Genomic DNA, 21922 nt, shown 5'->3' with positions numbered 1-21922 from the left:
AGCTAACTCACACAGTGCGGAAATGATCCATGTATTAGGGCTATTTAGATTATAAACTATTATAATAATAATTATTATAATAATAATTATTATTATCATTATTATAATAGTGCTGCTGTGTTATAATATTTAGATTATAAAGTAGAATAATTATTATTATATTAATAATAATGTAGTGCTGCTGTGTAATAATAATAATAATAATAGTAATAATAATAATATAGTGCTGCTGTGTTATAATGTCTTTTCAGGCGAATTGCTTTCATATCAGACATTTCATTTCATTGACAGGAGATAAACACAGACGAAAAACAATTTGTTTACCTTACTTATAGGTTTAGCCAAAGCAGCAATAAACTAAAAAAGGGTAAATACAAATAGACACATTAATAGAGTGCAGAGAGAGCAGTTATCAGTACAATGTCTCAAATAAACTAGAATACCAGCTATAAACAATGATCCATCTGTCTAAACAACATGCTATGTCTAAATAACATTCTGTACATTTAAAACTATTATAGGATTATAGGATCCTATAGCATACATTCTGTACATTTAAAACTATAATAGGATTATAGGATACCAGGTAAACAATGAACCTTTAGCATACAGTCTGTACATTTGTGGTGGAGAATAACAAATCTACGAAACAAACACATGAGAACAAGTTACCATAACTGTGTGTGTGTGTGTGTGTGTGTGTGTGTGTGTGTGTGTGTGTGTGTGTGTGTGTGTGTGTGTGTGTGTGTGTGTGCTTCATTTAGGTGTGTGCGTGCCTGTATGTATCTGTCAGTGTCAGGAAATATGTCCACGCTGGCATACAATAACACTTAAATGCAACACACCCACAATATGAAGAATGTTTTTATAACCTCCAGCTGTGTAATTTTACCTGTCAAAGTGTCAAATAGTTTATACTGTAAACTACACTCTATTGAAACTACTGGCAATAGACAGATAAAAAGTAACACGATAGCCTAGATAGCCTAATAGCCCAATAAAAAGTAACACGCTCTCATTATTGTCATCTTTAGACTATAATAAAGGTTGTGTCATTATTGCATTCCTACAGTTTTTATGTGTGTGCTGTTCTACTTGTCAAACTTGTCAAACTAGCCTCAAGCAACTCTTAGATGCTATTTTTAATATCTGGCATCTAGAGTTGGAATACCAACCCTTGACAGACAGCCCATTCATCCAAACAGAAAAGTCCGACCTGATTGTATTAAACAACGTTAAACTCGCCAACATGGCAGCTGTACGGAAAGCTTGGATTATCCTCTTTGTATCTGCAAAGTTTTTGTTTCATAAAAATCCACCATAGAGACATGTTATGAGCTACTTTCTGTCAATAAAGTCGGTGCAGGTGATTATTATTCTACGTGTTGGAGTTAGGAAGCGCTCGTTTTCTATAACGCAACGTCCTGATGCCTCCTGCATTATGTGCCATTTCAAAACGGGTGGTACGCCATATATATGTATATGAGTATTTATAGTATAGTACAGTATATTTCATACAGTATGTGGTTGTCTTTGGTGTAACAGGACCCCGGTACCAGTGGGCCGGAGTCGGTGGCTTCGCCCCCAGGAGGTGCACCAAAGTCCAAGGTACCAATTGAACCATCGTCTTACATACAACAGACATGTAACTAATTAAAAAAAAACACCTATTATTGTTGTTGCTCACCTGGTTTTACGTCATCAAGTGGATATATTATATACGTATATATCAGTGGTTTTCAAACGTTTTTGGTGCCCCACTTGTAAATGTTGACAGCGTTCGAGGCCCGACCATCTGCCCACTTAACACGGCAGCCATTCGCCGTGTTAAGTGGTCAGATGGGTGGGCCGTGTTTTGCATTTTCAGAGCATGTCTACTATAATGATCAATCAATAGATTGTGTTCCGGTTTGGATAGATGGAACTAACGTAGTATACTTCAATTTCCTATTTATCTGCATCACAATGAAAACTACATTTTAAAGATTTTAAAGAAAAAAAATACCATGAATTATTTTGGGGGTGGGGGGCACTTGCAATACCCTCACGGGCCACCACTGCTCTAATAGGTGTCATTCCGAATATTTTGCTTGCTCTTGTAGCTGGACACGCTGTCCAAAGAGGACCTGATTAAGTTTTCCAAGAAGCAGATGGCTGCCATGCAGAAAATGAAGGCCAAATGTGCAGGTAAGGTCTGTCTGTCTGTCTGTCTGTCTGTCTGTGTGTTTCACTGGCAGCATGTGTGTGTCTCTTGCTACCTGTGTACTTAAAATGTTCTTCTTGTTTAGATTTTGAAAAGGAAGTTGAAACACTCAAGCAACAAGTGAAAAGCAGCAACAACAGTTCAGAAGACTCCATTCTGATACAGGTATGTACATTCTAGACTCACGTAGTCTCGCGTAGCCAGACAACTGTTCCACAATCTCTGAATGCTATATAGAGTCTGGAACTACACCTCCAGAGAAGCCGAGAAAGGAAGCTGTCATCTGTTCGTCATTTTTCGTCATTCACGAAAATACATTAAAAAATATCTTTAAAACATATCTTTGAAATCCCATTTCCAATAAGCAGCAAGCTATATATGAATGAATGCTTTGACTAATTTGATTTAGAGTAGGACACATTTACGTGACCGCAAAGATGAAACGGATGCGGGGAGGAGGGCTGTCACGAATACACATTTAAGTTGACTATTAATTGACACTCAAATAATTGCGATTAACGATTTAATTGTGTGTTTGGCGTTGAACATTGGAATATAATGAGCTTCGTAATCAATTTCACAGTGTATATATGAGCGCATATATGACAATAACTGAAATATACATAGAAATTATTGACATATTAAATAATTTTATACATGTAAAAATAGCAGAAATACTGTAGCTGATCTACAAGCTTACAACGCGTCACTTGTGACGCGTTGTAAGCTATTTCTGCTTTTTTAATATTTGAAAATGTGTGAACATTTTTCAACATGGAAACGGTTATGACGATTATGCAAAAATAATTGCGACTAGACGATTATGTAATAATTGTGACAGGTCTAGCGGGGAGAGGAGGTGGGACATCCGCTTCGGCCCCGGATAATTTTCAGAGCCGTTTCACTGACTGTATGACGGAAGCATTTGAAAATTGTGTGAATCAATTCAACATTCTGGCTTAAAGAGACTGAGATTCACGCAACTCTTCTCCACAGCTGTTAACACTACCGTACATTATTCCTCAGCCAACATCCTTGTTCCTTGTTTGGTGTGTCCTTGTTTGGTGTGTGTGTGTGTGGCACGTAACAGGAGCTGACAGAGAGAATGGATGCGTTGCTACTGGAGAAGGCGGAGACCCAACAAAGCCTGGTATTGTCTCGTAAAGAGCTGGAGAGGATCAAGCTGCAGGCCAAGGTGAAATGAAACCCCTTAACATGCACATCATAAACATCTTTATTACTTCCTCAAATGTCAGACACAACAGTTATTGTCCAACAGAATTGACTTGAGCCTGAACGTGGTGACGTGCTCAATGAATATTTATTTATGTACCAGTTGTCTATGAATAACTATGAATGTATTTATTATTGATAAAACATTTATGTATGTTTCTGCTACTCCCCAACACATGCCACTCAGTTACACACATTTTCATTAAAAGGGTCACAATGGGTTTGATAGATATGATAAGGGAATGAAAACCCTGCTCTATGTTGATAAAAACTATTTTTCTAGTTAAACGGCTGAAAACCCAGAGTAAAAAAGATGAGACGGAATAAGACAGACACAGGCTGGTTCTCGAGTTAAAAAGTTGACATTGTATTAAGAGGGAGAATCAATACACGAGGTACCGTACAGCAAGATATCTCTCTGACTAAACAGTCAATGATCACAATAGTTATTTACACAAAGGAAGTCGTTATCCCACATCAGCTCTGACGATGACAGCTGTCCATGTGAAGCCAGCTCATAGGTTGGGAGGGAAGATGGCAAGGTGATGGTGTGACAGTTTATCTTGGACAAACAGCGTCCAAATGTCCTGGATGACAGAACATTGACCTTGGCTCTTCAAGTCAAGTCGTCGCTTAAGGAGGTGTTTTTGCTTTGTCATAGATGGTCAAGTTAAATCCAATGAGCCGTTATTGTGTTCCTCAAGAGATAATCAGTGACCTCGGAGGGCTTGCGCTCTGTACAGCTCAAAACACATGCAGGCTCTAGAGGAAAGGGGAGAACTGATACTAGGATTAGTGACGTACAACTGCAAATTTAATAAAATCATAGGATTGATAAGCAAAGTTGATATGACCTGAGTTATGCCAAGATGGCAGTGGCACGCTACAATATGATATGATGGCAGCTACCAAGATCATTCATAAAATAGATAGTTACACTTTAGACCTATCAAGGTTCAAGTGGTTCATATTTCTCAAAAGCGGCTAAAATAGCCGATCTAAAAGCTCACAACGCCTGAGCTTGTTATTTCTGTGATTCATCATACGACAAAGTATATACGTAGGGCTTTAGTGGCTAATGACTGTCGGACTCTTATGAATTCCAAGTTAAACGTCACACACTTCTGTAGTGTGAAATCTGAAAATATGTTGCGTTCTTATTCACATTTACTCCTGATTCGTGCCCGGGTTGCTCAGTCGGACTCGGTAGAGCACTCACCTTTTGGACCCAAAGACACAAGGTCCTGGGGTTTGATCCCGGGCACCGCCCCCAACTCGGTGTAAGAGTAGCACGGCTTGGGTACTAAGACTGAGTCTAGCCCGTTGAAAAGGGGATAGACGCCCTCGTTCTCGGGCAACGAGAACGAGGGCTGTAACTGTAACTCTGAGAGTGTACAAATGGAACCAAATGCACCCTAACGGGTCCATTTGGTTCCATTTGTACACTCTCCGAGTTATGGTGGTCCTTGAAATGTAAAAGTTTGAGAACCACCGGTATTGAAATTGTAAAGCAGACGTGAAGTCCACATACCAGCTCTGACAGTGCGATGAAACCGGTTCCGGTTCCTCAATAATGTTGTATCTGGTTCCTCCGGTTCCGGATCCCAACCCTAGTGGCCACGTACGTTTCAAAGTAAACCTCACATTTATAATTTTGTGTTAATTATGAACAGGACGTGGCCGCGCTGCAGGCAGAGCTGGTCTCTGTCAAAGAAGACCACCAAAGAAAGATCAGAGCTTTGGAGAGCGGCATCGAAGAATCCAACGTCAGACACCGGGACGAGGTGGCGCGCTTCCAGAACCTGCTGACGGAGCGGGAGCAGAGAGACAGGGAGGAGGCCAGCGAGAGAGAGGAGAGGCCGTCAAACCAAAGGCAACGTGCCGACGGCCACCTGGAAGCTGAGCTGCAGAGCCTGCGGGCTCAACTGGAACTGATCCAGGAAGGCAAGTATAGGGCTGTAACTTATCTATTCTTTTTTTTTTTTACCATTATACTATCGATATTTTTTTTGCATTTTCTTTCCTTTTCTGTCTATTCTTGCTATTTTAACTATTTGTTTTTACATGACAACGCAACAAATTTTTAAATTTCCCTCCAAAATCGATTATTTATCTGAATTAAAATCCATTATCGATATTTTTTATAAAATTATAAAATTCAATTAACACATGGAATGCCAGAGTTATTTCAGATTTTTTTGCTGTTTTATGCCAGAGATTTTTCATTGAGAAAAAAAAAGTACTCAGGAGCCGAGATACAGAATTTTTAAGTTTTAAGTTAACAAGGAAGTGGATGGGAGTTTAAATCTTCAAAAAATGTAAAAAAAATAAATATATATATATATGCATATATGCACTCAATGTGTTAACTGTTGCATCCGGTACAGGCAAGTCCCGGGAGGTGTCGGAGCTCCAGGAGAGCCACCAGCAGGAGCTGACGGAGGCCCAGCAGGAGGTGGAGAACCTGAGGGAGGAGCTGGCCCAGAAGAGGCTGCAGCACGAGGAGGAGATGAGGGCCCTGGAGGAGGACTGCGAGGTGGAGCGGGAGAGACTCCTCCTGCTCCACGACGAGCTGACCGAGCAGCTGGCTCTCAAAGGTATGTAGGCACTGTCACAATTATTACACAGTCGCAACTATTTGAGATAATCGCAATTATTTTGCGTAAATCGTCATAATCGTTTCCATGTTCATATTACTTTCAAACATGTAAAAAGTAATTGTGGAAATGGCAGATCTACAAGCTCACAACGCTTCGCATCGCGGCGCATTGTGAGCTTGTAGATCGGCTATTTCCAATTTTTATGTTTTTATTTTTAAGTATAAAGCTACAGTATTACATATGTCAGTCATTTCTTTGTATATTTAGGTTATTTGTCATATCTGCCCTGTGCAACTTCAAAGCCTCAAAGCCAAACAGAAATGTAATTATTATTCATATGTTCCAGTGTTCAACGACAAAAACACAAAAGATTTAAGTTATTAAATATCTCAGTTTCAGTTATCTGTCATATCTTCCCTGTGTATGAAGCCTAAAAGCCAAAACATAATTATTATTCTTTTTTTTTTACCCCCACCCGGCCGGAAAAACACAATCAAATTGTTTATCAATTATTTGCGCAACAATTAGTCGTCAAGTAAAATGACATGATCGTGACAGCCCTACTTTACGCCTGCTGTCCCTGGAAAACATCAGAATCAGTTATAGTAAAGAAGTCGGTGAAGGTCCTTTTGTTGTTTTCAGAAAGCAGAGAAAGAAAAGAAGAAGGCCTAGAGTAGGGCAGGGGAGTAAGCAAGCCTTGCCGATCCATGTGGCCCACAGGGCAGGAGCCTATCTCCTGTTTCTGTAGCGTGAGACAGCTTGATGTCCAAGTGCACCTCCTGGACATGATGATAGTATGTCACGGGGACTTACCCCCCAATCCAACCCTTGATGCTGAGTGCCGACTGTCGAGCAGGGAGCCATTAGAGTCTTTGGTATGACCCGGCCGGGGTCATACCAAAGACCTGCTTGTTTATGCATTTAACCCATTCAATCCGGTAACGCATCTCTGTCATTTTAGATTTCTTTGGGCTATTCAAAAATAGCAGATATACAAGCTTGTAGCGCGGCACCGAGTGCCGCACTACGAGCTTGTAGATCTGCTATTTTTTTGAAAATCAAGAAATTGTGTGCAAATCTTTGAATATATATATTTTTAAGCGAACAGTTTTAACTCATGTTACAACTTCTGGGGTCCCTGGAACAAAATATTTTGAGATGGGGGTCCACGGCCAAACATATACAAATACATGTCATTTTGGGGTTCCTTGACGTGAAAATGTTTGAGAACCACTGATATTACAGCAACATACATTTTTTTCAAAAAACTGTTAAGATTTAGAAGAAATTTGTAGAATCCCCAGAAGCAAAGATTTGAGTTACAAATCTTTGCTTTAAATATATATATTATATTTTTTGGGGGAAATCGTGAACATTTTGAATATATTATATTCAAAATGTTCACGATTTCCCCCAAAAAATAGCAGATCTACAAGCTCATAGCGCGGTGAGCTTGTACAGTAGATCCGCTATTTTTGAATAGCCCAAATAAATCTAGAATGACAGAGATGTATTCCCGGCTTGAATGGGTTAATAAATTGCGGAAACAACCGATCTACCAGCTCACAGCTTGTAGATGACAATTATAGGGCTGTCACCAAGTTGCCATTTTAGTTGGAATTGGAATTAGCGTTTTGGGTGTGCTGCCTCTTTTAAGGAGTAATCTTACTTGTTTGTCGGGTGCTGATGAAATCAGTGGTAAATCCTGCTTTTCCACCCTTTCATCCGCTGCCTTTTTACAAAATGCTTAAATGCCACAATGTTTTGTGGTGATGCATCGTACTCTCTCTCTCACTTCACGTGGTTGTGAAGGGCTCGGCTCCCATCCTGTGCACCGCCTGCACCGTTTCCTAATCCGCTGCCACCAACCCTTGTACAATTACGCACATATAAACCAGCCTCAACATTTCTTCATTTCAAGGACCCCCAGTTTGATATGCGTCAGGCCACGGACCCCCATGTCATACAGTTATATATCGTTGCTGTCAGGCAGAAACCTGTTTCTTTCTTTTTTTGGTAAATCAATGCCCTATTTCAAGATTGTAGCGCAAAAGTACAGAAAATAGCAGATCCACAAGTTCACAAGCTCACAACGCGTCGCAATGCGACAAACCATTACCTGAAAAGTAACAGTTTTAGACTTACGAGGTTTCCACCCTACAGATTCGCGAGGCGTTGTTGTGAGCTTGTAGATCGGCTATTTTCAAAATCTTTGCCTCTTTCTTATGTTATATTTGGCAATTTTATATCATTGGGCATTGGGTATTAAAAGTCCTTAAATTGTCACTTTAGAAAGGTGCAGATGCCCTGTACACACTTATACTGTATGTTGGTTTGATTATTGTTGAGTGAGAAAACAACGTTGAACATTAAGCTAATCATCTGGGGAACCCCCCCAAAATTATTTGGGGACCCCCAATTTGGGAACCACTGATCTACACTGTACAAAAGGTGTGTGTGTGTGTGTGTGTGCGTGTGCAGACAGCTACCTGCAGGATGTCCAGGAGGAGGACGAGGATCCGGCGCGTGGCTCCGGCATCGCCAGGATGTTGGAGCTGTCCCGGGCCAGTCAGGGAGCGCCGGGCAGCGGGGACGCAGAAGCCCTGGAGGACCTCCAGGTAAGGCCTGGCTGTGTGACTATTGATTATAGTCTTTTAGGGTGAGGTTAAGCCATTGTTCTATCAATTACTTTTCGGATTAATCAATTGATTGATTGAATACTTTATTAAGAGTTTACTCTCTGGTGGCAAGCTAGAAGTCTTTGGTGGCAGAATATAGAATGCATTCATCCCCATGAAATAACCTCTTAAGCCTTGTACGTCTTTCATTGTTGTATAACGGTGTTGTGCTAAAATAGCCAATCGACAAGCTCGCAGTTTTTTGCGTCGTGTTGTGAGCTTGTAGATCGTCTATTTTCACTACTTCTGAAAATTTAAGTAGTGATTAGGAGAAAATAATCGATTTAGGACAGACATCCCAGAGTCTCAGGCAAGAGAGAGAGAGGGATGGGCTGGTGAGTCAGTCAGGGAGATTATTGAGCTCGAATCGATTACTTTTATCGAACATGGATAATCTTTCCTGATTAATTAACACTAGCATGACTGAGGTTTCATTATCCTCCACACTGCCTGAAAAACGATCATTTTGATCCCCAAATCAGGCTATCCTATTGGCTACTGTCTCCCCTCTGTGCTCCAGACTAGTTCACACTTTCTCCCCCAAACAGTGGGGGGTTCCATTGTCTCCTAAATAGCCATTAACATCTCAATTGCACTCTGCTCAGTCAGTGAGCCCACATAATGTTGTTGTTGTAGGCAGGCAGAAACATTATAAAATAGTAATGTAGTATATATATATATAAAATAGTATTATAAAATGTAATGGTAACTGCAGATTCTGTATGTAAAATCTTTATAAAAAAGCGTATAAAACAGTGCGATCTGTAGCGTCACATTAAACTCTTCAGTGAAACATGGAGCCTATATGAACGCTGAAGCCACTGTCTAATTACGTGACTATCTACATTGTCCAAAACACATGGATATCTCTTGACAAACCAATATTATATTATATAATATTCACATTATTGTCTGAGCGTAAAGCTCTCATTCTATCAGCTGTCCACGCTGACAGAAGCGTCTCCTCTGTCCCTCTCTGTCCCTCTCCTCTCCATGTCAGCGTAACAAGTGAACACTTCGCTATGTTCCACAAATGTGCTCATTCCTGCTCCACTCCTGCGCTAAATAACTGATCTACAAACATAAAACAGTCGCTGGCTGACGAGCCCTCTGCTTGTAGATCGGATCTGTTGGCGCAGCATTGGGTTGCCAAACTTTGCGAGAGAAATAAGCAGTCAGGTCTATGAAAATGTTACTGCATGCGTCGTTGTGCCCTAAGAAAACAGTGAGGCATGAAACCATTGCATTGTAAATGGGGTTTATAGCCGAGGCTAATTTGCAACCCCAGTCCCTGGTTAGACCTTTCTATATACATATTTACCTAATAAAAAATCATTTACAAAAGGACATGCATGAATCTCTAATCTAAACAAGTATGAAAAGATATTTATATCTGCAAAGTAACTAGTAACTAAAGTTTTCAAATAATTGTAGTGGAGTAAAAGTACAAGATTTGCCTCTGAGCTGTAGTGGAGTAGAAAAGTATTACCATTATAATGTAATTATATATATAATTATAATAATAATAATAGAAAGACGTGAAAAACAAGCCCAAAGTCGCTTATAATAAGCAGACATGGCAACATAGACTCGTTTACGGGCGCTCTGCGGGGGGTCTCGAGGTGTGAACTACTCTTCCATGGGGGAGAGAGGGGGAGAGCGGTCAATTTAGCCGAAATATAACGGCTGGGATGGTATATATGGTATATATTTCATATTTATAATACGTTTCAGAAAGAAAAAAAAACGGAGATGATTTGAAACAAATATTTAGGAAAAGTCATGAAAGGGGAACTTTCTCAGAGCTTCATGAGAGAAGATAATCCACTTTAAATTCTCAAAATCGGTCATATTGATGGCTTAGTCATGCAAGTGTTAATCAATTGATTCAGGCCCAGAACACCATGTTCCAGGACGAGCTCACTCTGCTGACCAACGTGAAGGCGGAGCTGGAGGCGGAGCTACAGAGGACGAGGGAGGAGTTCCAGACGGAGAGGGAGGAGCTTGAGTTCAAGATCGACGAGCTGCAGATGTGCCGGGAGGGTGACCACGCCACCGCCACCGCCACCGCCACCGCCGCCTCGGGTCCGGCAAACTTTGACCCTGCGGTGAGTCTAGGGCTGCAGCTAAACATACAGCCAGGGGTCTTCAACGTTTTTTCAGGCCAAGGACCCCCTAGCTGAGAGAGAGATGAAGCAGGGACCCCCTCTATATTGAATACAATTGTGTTTCAGATTAAACTTTTTTTTTTTTAACTTGTTCTGCTCTTTTTCCCCCTCTACACCTATACCTCTTTGCCAAAAATAGCAGATCTACAAGCTTACAACGCCTCGCAGCGCGAGGCGTTGTAAGCTTGTAGATCTGCTATTTTTGGCTGAAGTTCTCCTCAGAAAAGGAATGCTTGAAGTGGTTAATGTAAAAAAAAAAATTCTATCACACAAAGATTTGGCGGACCCCTATTGTAGCTCTGAGGACCCCCTAGGGGTCCCGGACCCCCTGTTGAAGAGCTTTTTGATAAGCTCACACTCACAGTGAGATGTAAATGGGGTCTTTTCTCTATATTTGAAATTTGTTGCAATGTTTTACCTTTAGTTTTTTTTATGTTTAAGCTGTTTATATCCTGTGTTTTTTTCTTTTCTTTGATTGATTGAATACTTTATTAACAAGATTGTTAACAGTACAAGTAGTTCACTGAAAGGTTATGCTACAAGGATAACACAAAAAAAGCCCCAGGGGACTTGTTTCCATTGTGGTCCATTGTACTCAATTCATCAGTAGGACATACAATGCAATCGGTAAAAGTTCAGTGGCAGCCAAAAGGTATATCTATATTTTCTCTCCTGCCCTTACATCTCTATTCTCTCCCTTCTCGCAAAAGCTACCAAAACAAATTATATATATTTCACCCTCTTCTTTACACATGAAATTCTGATTCTGATTCTAGGTGAGTCCTGCTGGCCCTGACAGAAAGGACAGCGTGAAAGAAGACCGACTGGAGACCGACTGGCTGAAGACCGACTGGCTGAAGACCTCAGGGGAAACCCCTGCATCTGGCGCTGTAGAGGAGCAGTCAGCACCCAGTCATCATGACCAAGACCAACAGAAGAAGAGCAGCGGCCCAGAAGGCCAGCAGAAGGTAGAGCAGGTCTCCCCAGAGCTTGATGTGGAAAATGCATCAACAAACTTTCAAAATATGAATGACTAACGCTTGAAACCCACCAGCCGCACAAGCATAAGCGCACGGATGCAGATTTTCCCCCGCTCCATGTTAATGAAAGCAGCCGCTCTCACTGGCCGCGCATGGAAAATTACGTTTTTCCGCATGCATTCTCATTGAAAGCTAGTGAGCGAACTTTTTTTTGGTGGCTTCCCAGCGTTAGTAAGTATAATAAAAAATCACACCCAGTGTGAAGTGGGCGGTGTGGTCACAGTGGTCATCACAGTGATGGAAGTTCACTTAAAGAAAAGTAATATCGTGGACCAACCATTGTACACCCCTAACTTAAAAAAAAACACGCATAGTCCTATTTATAGGGCTATGCACATGTGTCATGTGTTTCACTAGCCAATCACAGTCCTGAATAGAGTCCGCGGTGGCCAATCACGGTGCAGGGTTAGGGGGGTACAATGGTGGCCAATCACAGCGCAGGGTTGGGGGGGTACAATGGGTGGGGGGGTACAATGGTGGCCAATCACAGTGCAGCGAATGTCGATGTCCAACCTCACTTATAGGGGCGGTTTCACCGCCCAAAAATATTCATTACAGAAGAGAAAAGGTGTAAAAGGAAACATAAGTACAATAGAATACACCCCTAGAATGATCTCATGAAGAGAAAAGCATGAGACAGAATAACTGGAGGCAGTCGGTGACTCTACTTGAAAGCATAACTGTTTGTCTAATTGCCCCATTACACTAAGATTAGCATTAGGATTAGATTGACCCAAGTTATCAAAAAACTAAACACATGAACAAGGGAAGGGAGTAAAGGAGAGCTCAAACCTCCCTTTCTCTGGAGCCTTCGGTGGACATCACCGAGTACAAGGCAGGCTTCGTAGTCAGTCTATTGGAACTTGGAATAAAAGATGGTCGCACGGTTTGACACCGACACTTTTTGTTGTGAGGACACTGTAACCTGGTGTTATTGTTGTTTTTCTGCATAGTGCAGAATAGTTGTCTAGGTGTATACTTTTGTATACTGGTGCTTCTTACTCTGTATCTGTAACTTTGTAACTCGCACTGTGCTGCGTCCGTGCGACTGAAATTTTTTTTTTTGGCCCCTCCCCATATCAAGCTCCAGGAGCTGAGAGCTCAGTGCGAGGCCCTGGCCGGTGAGAGGGACTCGGCTCTGGCAGAACATCGACACACACTGGAGGTCCTGCGAGGCTTGGAGACAGAGCTGGGTGGAGTGACGGCCGGGGAGGACTTGGTCTGTCGGTACAAGGCCGTGAAGGAAGAGGGAGCCGGCGCTCTCCACGACCTCCAGGAGAAGATCCGGGATCTGGGTCAAGAGCGGGACGGGCTGGTGGACAGAGTCAGGGAGATTACAGAGGAGACCACCAATCTGACGGAGAAGATTCAAGCCCTGGAGCTGAAGCTGGAAGGTTCCCTAGGTGAGCCTAGGACTGTTTACAATTATCGCCTTGATCACAATCATTTGAGATTATCGCAATTATTTTTGCAAAATCGTCAAGAATCGCTCGCATTCGTCTGTTGAATCATAGCGGAAATAGACGATCTACAAGCTCACAACCCGTTGCTATGCGACGCGTTGTGAGCTTGTAGATCGACTATTTCCACTATTTTTGAAGTGTCAAATTATTAAAGGTAGGGTAAGTGATTTTCTTTGGTTAAAATAAGTGTTAAATAGCTCTATATTCTGATAGTACTCATTGCTATAGAGTGTTTGTTCAGTAAAAGGAGTCTCCTTGTCTCTCCAGCTCTTTATAAAACAGAAAATGCATTTTCGTTTCAGTTTCAGTTTCATTTCCAATTTTATCCAATCAGGATAGAGAACTCAATCAGGATATAGATTAATCAAGTGAAATTGGAAGTGATGACACTAAGAAATGAGCAGGTAAAATTGGAACTGGAACACTATGAAAATGAAGCTTAAAAATGGGTACTTTCTCCTGATTGGCTGAGATTTTGACACCTACCGGAAAATTTATTTTCTGTTTATTAAAGAGCTGGAGAGACGGGGAGACATCTGTTACTGAACAAACACTCAATAGCAATGATTACTATCAGAATATAGTGCTTTAACCTTTTAACAAAATACTTTTTGTTTTAACCCAAAAATATCACTTACCCTACCTTTAAATGCATGGCCTGTTAAATCGTAAATTATTCAGTTGATTATTGATACCGGTCTTTGTCAGTCATTTCTTTGTATATTTAAGTTATCTGCCCTATGCAATTTTACTTTGCAAAGCCAAAAAGGAAAACAGTTAAATCATCAATCGCAATTATTTTTCGCCAATTAATGATCATGACAACCCACGTAGGCGAGACCCGAGCCGCGGAGGACCTGAAGCGGAAGCTGCGAGCCTCCGTAGAGGAACAGGAGACGCTGGCGGGCGAGCTGAAGGCGTCCGTGGACGAGCTGGCCGGGAGGAACGAGGAGATCCTCTCCCAGCTCCAGACGAAGGAGACGTTGGCTCAGGAGCTGGAAGAGATGGTCGGCACCCTGACCACGGAGAGAGACCGAACGCAGTCCCAGCTCCGGCTCAGAGAGGACGAGGTGGACAGGCTCAACCGTCTGCAGGTAATTGTGTGTTTGGCATTGTTGAACATTGGAAAATAATAAGACTTTTAGGCTTCGAAATAGAAAATTGCACAGGCCAGATATGATAAATAACTTGAATATACAAAGAAATTAGTGACATATTTCATAATTTTATACAAGTAAAAATAGCAGAAATAGCTGATCTACAAGCTTACAACGCGTCACAACGCGTTGTAAGCTTGTAGATCTGGTATTTCTGCCATTTTTAATATTTGAAAATGTGTGAACAATTTTCAACATGGAAACGATTATGACGATTATGCAAAAGTAATCGCGATTATCTCAAATAATTGCGATTAGACGATGATGTAATAATTGTGACGGGCCTCTATCTGCAGGAGGAGAAGGAGAAAGAGATGGACGACCTGAAGGAGGAAAGGGGAGACTTGGACGGGAGAGTGCTGACTCTGAAGCTGAGAAACAAAGAGATGTCTTCTGAGAAGGTCGATCTGGTGCAGAAAGCGGAGGAGGCGTCCGCCGCCCTCTCCCTCGCCCGGGAAGAGAGGCGACGCCTGGACTCCGAGCTGGCGGCTCTGGGGCTCCGGCTGGAGCAGGAGAGCCTGGAGAAGCGTGACCTGGAGGCCAGGCTGGACGCCCTGAGCGAGGAGGCGCAGCGAGGAGCCCGAGCCTCCGCCGCCAGAGCTCTGGAGGAGGGGAACCACCGGACGGAGGAGGAGGTAGAGGCCCTGCGGAGCTCGGCGGACGACGTCCGGGACCTCAGGGCTCGCGTGGAGGAGCTGGAGTCTGAGAGGGACCTGCTGAAGAGCAGCCTGGAAGAGGCTCAGGTAAAGGCTGCAAATATAGATCATGTTCTTAACCCATTAAGACCGGGAACGCATACTGTGTCATTTTAGATTTTTTAGCTATAACCATTAATTAATGCTTTGAGCTATTCAAAAATAGCAGATCTATAAGCTCGTAGCGCAGCACCGAGTGCCGCGCTACGAGCTTTTAGATCTGCTATTTTTTTTGGATAAATCTTGAACATTTGCGCAAATCTTTGCACAACATTTTTAACTCAAATCTTTGCTTCTGGAGGGGGGCCCTTGAACAAAAATATTTTTACCAATGTTCGCTTAAAGATTTTCCAAAAATAGCAGATCTACAAGCTCATAGCACGGCACTATGAGCTTGTATATCTGCTATTTTTTAACAGCTACAGAAATCTTAAAATGACAGATGCGTTCCCGGTCTTAATGGGTTAAAGATTTGTGTGTGTGTGTGTGTGTGTGTGTGTGTGTGTGTGTGTGTGTGTGTGTGTGTGTGTGTGTGTGTGTGTGTGTGTGTGTGTGTGTGTGTGTGTGTGTGTGTGTGTGTGTGTGTGTGTGTGTGTGTGTGTGTGTGTGTGTGTGTGTATATACTTTTTCGATTAATCGAGAAGTGTGTGTTTTTTAATACATATTTTAACAAATCAATTAACCACTTGAGCATTCTTTTATACTTCGTCGCAGTCTTGTACAGAAAATAGTTGAGCATTGTATATCTACGTCTAGATCGGCGATTTTTAGAATCGTTTTTATTTATTTTTAGATTTTTTTGTTGCTTTTCGCCTATAATGACAAAATAGGCATATATTTTTATTCTATGATGGATTAAATGGCTTAGTTGTATTAACCCATTAATACCTGGAACGCATCTGTGTCACTTTAGATGTCTTTGGCTATTCAAAAATAGCAGATATACAAGCTCATAGCGCGGCACCGAGTGCCGCGCTATGAACTTGTAGATCTGCTATTTTTGAAAAATCGTGAAAAAAAAAAAGTTTAGATTTTTTTCCAAAAACTGTTAGGATTTAGATTTTTTTTAAAGAATCGCCTCAGGTCTTAAAGGGTTAACCGTTGCACCCCTTGGGCTGCAGGGCCGGGGGAGGTTGGACGAGATGCCGGCGGAGCTCCAGGCTCGCATGGAGGAGCTGCAGAAGGAGAAGAGCCTGTTGGAGGGCGAGCTGGAGGAGGTGGTGGGAGACACGGAGGCTCTTCAGAAGGACCTGGAGGACATGAAGACGGCCAACGAGAAGCTCCGAGCCGAGAACCAGGAGCTGCAGGCCAAGGTGGCTCTGGCGGTGCAGGACAAAGAGGAGGAGGAGGAGGAGGAGGAGGAGAAGGAGGGGACCAAAGAGCAGGAGAGAGAGAAGGAGAGGAGGATGAGAGAGTTGGAAGAGCAGCTGACAGAGAAAGAGGCGCTCATAGTTCAGCTGAGGAGTGAAATGGCTGCCCTGCAGGTACGGAGATAATGGTTTATTTACAGACACACGCATGTGCGCACACACACACACACACACACACACACACACACACACACACACACACACACACACACACACACACACACACACACACACACACACACACACACACACACACACACACACAGTGGTGGAAAGTAAGTACATTTACTTAACCCATTAAGACCTGAAGCAATTCTTTAAAATGTTTTCTAAATCCTAACAGTTTTTTGAAAAAAATATTTTTTTAAAAGTCACGATTTTTCAAAAATAGCAGATCTACAAGCTCATAGCGCGGCACTCGGTGCCGCGCTATGTGCTTGTATATCTGCTATTTTTGAATAGCCAAATAAATCTTAAGTGACACAGATGCGTTCCAGGTATTAATGGGTTAAGTACTGTACTTAAGTACAGTTTTGAGGTAATTGTACTTTACTTGAGTACTACTACATTTGAGGCAAATATTATACTTTTACTCCACTACAATTATTTGAAAACTTTAGTTACTAGTTACTTTGCAGATATAAATTATTATATTATGAAACGTACATTAACCACTTTAGCCCTGTTTTATACCGAGGCTATTTGAAAATAGCAGATCTACAAAAGAAAATAGCAGATCTATTGCAGTATTGGTACTTTCACTTGAGTAAAGAATTTGAGTACTTTTCCCACCACTGCACGGCACGCACGCACGCACGCGCACACGCACACGCACACGCACACGCACACGCACACGCACACGCACACGGAAGGAAGGAAAATAATTGCCATTAATATGGATGTGTTGCCTTTTGGTGTCTTTCTAATTAGTTCTCTCTCTCTCTCTCTCTCTCCTACCAATCTGCTGTCCAGTCTGCTCCGTCTGAAGAGGATATAGCCAGCCAGTTCACAGAGAAAATAGGTATGGATTTAGATCAACGAGCCTACTTTGTTTCTGTTAACAGAGGAAAACAGCAGTTGGAGTAGCTAAGGCTTAATTCATGCTTCGTCACACGACGAACACAACACTGCCATGTGATGAAGTAAGAATTTTCCTTGCCGCATCATCCGCATGACACTGCTAAATGTCCAGGCCTCATGAAGGAAAAGGCATCCTTTCTGAACAATTTAGATCAAGTTGTTCTTGACAAATGACAAAGGTCATTTGTACGCTCTCAGAGTTGAGGGTACATTTAGAACCCCTCAAGGAACACTGATGGTCCTTGGACCCCACTTTGAGAAGCACTGATTCAGATGAAATCCTTCTATAGCCCTTTAACCACCCTATATACTTTGGTAAAAAATTGTTGATATACTAGCTCACAGCATGTCACTTGTAGATCTGCTATTTTTGCTATGTTTGACAATAAACCAAATTAATTGAAAAAAAAAATCTCCTATGATGACATATCCAAAATAGGGACACCAGGTCGAAAGTCGTTAATCTGTTGTAATAAATAACACAGATTGAAGTTAAATCTAATCTAGCTAAAATGTAGTTTTAGGTTATCGTTTTATGGATAGAATTTGATGATGCTCTTTTACAACCAAATCCCTTTTTTGTTGTCTTCTTCCAGCCCTCCTTGAGAAGGAGCTCAAAGAGAAAAATGAGAGGATGAACAAGATCAAAGCGGTGGCCGTCAAAGCCAAGAAAGAGCTGGACGCCAGTAAGAAAGAGGTAAACAAAACCGTCCCACCATCTGGTAGACACGATGGCAGTGGAAGAAGAGGTTTACTCAAGCTGCGACGGGTTGTGAATTTTCAAAAGGATGAAGTATAAAATGGGGCTTAGTTTGGTTTAATGATGGCGCTGTTCTTGGGTCTGATTGTCTTCTCCAGGTGGCGTCCCTGAAGGAGGAAGTGGAATCGTTGAAGGTGGCGAGGGAGAGAGTGAGCAGCTCCATGAAAGACATCATCCACGGAGCTGAGGACTACAAGGTAAGAGGAACGTCTGAACTCTGGAGCACTAGACACTGTTAAAGGGGTCAGCCGTTCAGGAGAGAGTAAGGCCAGGCAATTTTATTTGTGTAGCACATTTCAACAGCAAGGCAATTCAATGTGCTTTACACAAAACATCAAGCAAAGGAAACACATTATAAAATGACAGGTTGTGATTTAACCCATTGAGACCTGAAGCCGATTCTACATGTCTCCTAAATCTCAACAGTATTCTGAAAAACGTATGTTTCTATATCAGTGGTGCTGAATCTTTTTCATGTCCAGGACCCCCAAAATTATATGTATTTGGCCGCGGACCCCCATCTAAATATTTTTTTCCAGGGACCCCCCAGAAGCAAAGATTTGAGTTAAAAATGTTCGCTTTGAAAATATATATATTCAAAGATTTGCACACATTTTCACGATTTTTCAAAAATAGCAGATCTACAAGCTCGTAGCACGGCACTCGGTGCCGCGCTATGAGCTTGTGTATCTGCTATTTTTGAATAGCCCAAAGTGTAAAATAATGCTTTTTAGCTCAAATCTAAAAATGACACAGTTCCAGGTCTTAATGGGTTAAAATAAATAAGAGTGACAGTTTTCTGGGTGTTTGTTCCAGATCTATGTAGTGCATAAAAACAAGGCTGCTTCCCCAGGTTTATATTTGAAAGCAGACCTTTCCCAGTTGACCTGTCCCGTCGCACAAGATCAGAAATGCATTTTGGCCCTAAACCATTCGAAGCTTTATAGACCAACAGTAGTATTTTGAAATCAATTCTTTGAGCTCAAGCAGCAGATTCTGAATGTTCTGAATCAACTGCAGTCGTCTGATTGTTTTTTTTAGGCATACCTGTAAAAAAGTTCCCATGTATCAGCTTAAATGTTTATAGTGATCCAGTTTTGACTGCTCACTTCTTTGTGTCATCACTTCCAATTTCACTTGTTTCAATTTCTCCTGTATCCTGTATGAGTCCTCTCTCTCCTGATTGGATAAGATTGGTAACCCTGGCCTGGGCCGTAGCGTGACGGTCCAGGCACCCTAGGTCTCGCAGGTTCTTCTCCCGTCCCCGATGACCTTTGCTGCGTGTCATCCCCCCATCTCTCTCCCCATTTCCTGTCAGCCTACTTTCCCTGTCCCTCTCTAAAATAAAGGCATAAATGGACCCAAAAAATGTTTTTATCCCGACCCTGAAAATGCATTTTCTAAAGAGCTGGAGAGACGGGAAGAACTCTAATGATTACTATCAGAATATAGAGCTATTTGTATTGAACATGTATTTTAAAGGTATCATGACATTCATTTTCACTTTTTTTTATTTTCAATGTTTTATTTGGGGTTTTATGACCTCAATTACACCCAAAAAACCTGAACTTAGAACATTCAGTGGATTTTCTGTGGTCTGGGGTTTTCTGAATAACTAGGCTGAAAAGTAATCTGAGCTTGGCCCTTCGACAGTGAGGTCACAGTCGATTAATCCCGCCCACTCTCCTCCTTGCCCCTCCCCTCCCCTATCCTTTCCTTTGGGGGGGGCGGAGCAGAGGTGATGATTGACAGGCAAAATCCCTCACCAGCGACACCCGCAGGCAAAGATTTATTTTTTCATTGCAGTTGAAAAGGCTTTAGAAATGTGAGAGAAAAACACCTGCCATGGATCACTGGAATGGAATTTTCACTTAAAACTTTTTGTACACTTTTGAAGGACCAGGACAAAGACTTTGAATGTGGTGTAAAAGTGAATGTCATTAAACCTTTAACAAAGAAAATACCACTTACCGCATCTTTAAGCTGAGCTCATTTTGAAAGCCACTGCATTGTGTGCTCTGTTAAGGTGCGTTGCACCCAGTGGTCTCTGTAAATTACCCTGAGGTCTCTTTAATTCTTTATGAGCGTGACTAATGAGTCAGTGTTCCAAACCGCCATGGAACACTGTCCAATGGCTGCAATCCATAATGTGTCTCTGCATTAAGCTCTGTGTGTGTGTGTGTGTGTGTGTGTGTGTGTGTGTGTGTGTGTGTGTGTAGAACGTGCAGATGGATTACGACAGACAGACAGAGCAGTTGGACAAGCAGAGAGAGATGGCGGAGGCGGCCGAGAGACAGATCGCTGAGCTGACCAAACGGCTCAGCACTGCAGTCACACAGGTAACACACACAGAGACACTTGTATTACAATGGCAATTTTGTGAATGCCATTTGCATCTTATTTTTAACCCTAACCTTATTGCCAAAAATAGCCGCGCGACACATTGGAACCTTGTAGATGAGCAATCTTTTCTGACCGGCATGTAACTAAGGAAATCTGCCTTAACTCCAACCATAACCCCTAAATTCTAAATGTCTAATTCTAGGCCCAACCTAATTGTAAGCCTATACTGTAACATCTTATTTCTTTGGCGATAAAACAACCATTTCTCTTGACCAAGAGAATTGTCCTCCAATTCTACTCTACGTGCAGTGACACGAGGCCCTCACAAGTATAGTAATACAGTACAAAAGTACACACACACACACACACACACACACACACACACACACACACACACACACACACACACACACACTCACGTGCGCGTGCACTCAGACTGTTTTCTTTTTTTCCCCCTCAAGTAAATGTCAACACCGTCGGTCGGCCACGGTTTGCTGCAGTCCATCTCTCCTAAATACATTTCACCTAACTCAGCCGCCTGCCTGCCTGCCTGCCGTCTGATTTACGGTCAATCATTTAAGCACCAGACACTTTACCATGCAGCCTGACAGCCCGGTGGACCACAAACAGGCCATCAGCTGGGACACACTCAACCCCTTTATCCCATTAAAACCGGGCAAGCATCTGTGTCATTTTTAGATTTTTAGCTAAAAAAGCATTATTTTATACTTTGGCTATTAAAAAATAGCAGATATACAAGCTCACAGCGCGTCACTTCGTGCCGCGCTGTGAGCTTGTAGATCTGCTATTTTGGAAAAATCGTGAAAGTTTGTGCAAATCTTTGAATAGATACATATTTTTTTGAACTCAATTCTTTGCTTCTGGTGGGTCCCTGTAACAAAATATTTTGAGATGGCGGTCGGCGGCCAAATACATATCATTTTGGGGGTCCTTGACATGAAAAGGTTTGAGCACCACTGATGCAGCAACATGAGTTTTTCAGAAAAACTGACATTTTGTAGAATCTGCCTCAGGTCTTAATGGGTTATTCACTCAGAAAAATAAAGGTGCCAACTGGAACCGAAAGTGTCTCTTCATGCTGCTTTCACGCTGGCACTGATACAAAGGGACG

The 21922-nt window shown here is 42.1% G+C and overlaps 1 protein-coding gene across 2 annotated transcripts in view; it reads left to right on the top strand.

The window, feature by feature from the left end:
- gcc2 (GRIP and coiled-coil domain containing 2) overlaps window positions 1-21922 on the top strand; it is a 93393-nt gene that overhangs the window by 226 nt on the left and 71245 nt on the right. The window contains exons 2-18 of one of the 2 annotated variants that reach the window (XM_080412701.1): window positions 1546-1608; window positions 2103-2187; window positions 2289-2368; window positions 3294-3398; window positions 5110-5380; window positions 5824-6033; window positions 8518-8654; window positions 10607-10822; window positions 11659-11850; window positions 13007-13325; window positions 14220-14479; window positions 14944-15285; window positions 16359-16721; window positions 17580-17628; window positions 18284-18384; window positions 18546-18644; window positions 20667-20786. In XM_080412701.1, coding sequence (XP_080268827.1) covers window positions 1546-1608; window positions 2103-2187; window positions 2289-2368; window positions 3294-3398; window positions 5110-5380; window positions 5824-6033; window positions 8518-8654; window positions 10607-10822; window positions 11659-11850; window positions 13007-13325; window positions 14220-14479; window positions 14944-15285; window positions 16359-16721; window positions 17580-17628; window positions 18284-18384; window positions 18546-18644; window positions 20667-20786 — 3012 coding nt within the window. Of the gene's footprint in view, window positions 1-1545; window positions 1609-2102; window positions 2188-2288; window positions 2369-3293; window positions 3399-5109; window positions 5381-5823; window positions 6034-8517; window positions 8655-10606; window positions 10823-11658; window positions 11851-13006; window positions 13326-14219; window positions 14480-14838; window positions 15286-16358; window positions 16722-17579; window positions 17629-18283; window positions 18385-18545; window positions 18645-20666; window positions 20787-21922 lie in introns of both variants that reach the window. The other variant, XM_080412700.1, reaches the window with a different exon arrangement.

The sequence above is a fragment of the Gymnoscopelus braueri genome (genome assembly GCF_963280865.1).
Source record: "Gymnoscopelus braueri genome assembly, chromosome: 18".
In the NCBI taxonomy this organism is placed as follows: domain Eukaryota; kingdom Metazoa; phylum Chordata; class Actinopteri; order Myctophiformes; family Myctophidae; genus Gymnoscopelus; species Gymnoscopelus braueri.
Note: the sequence above shows the minus strand (reverse complement) of the source record. Positions and strands in the feature narration are given on the sequence as shown.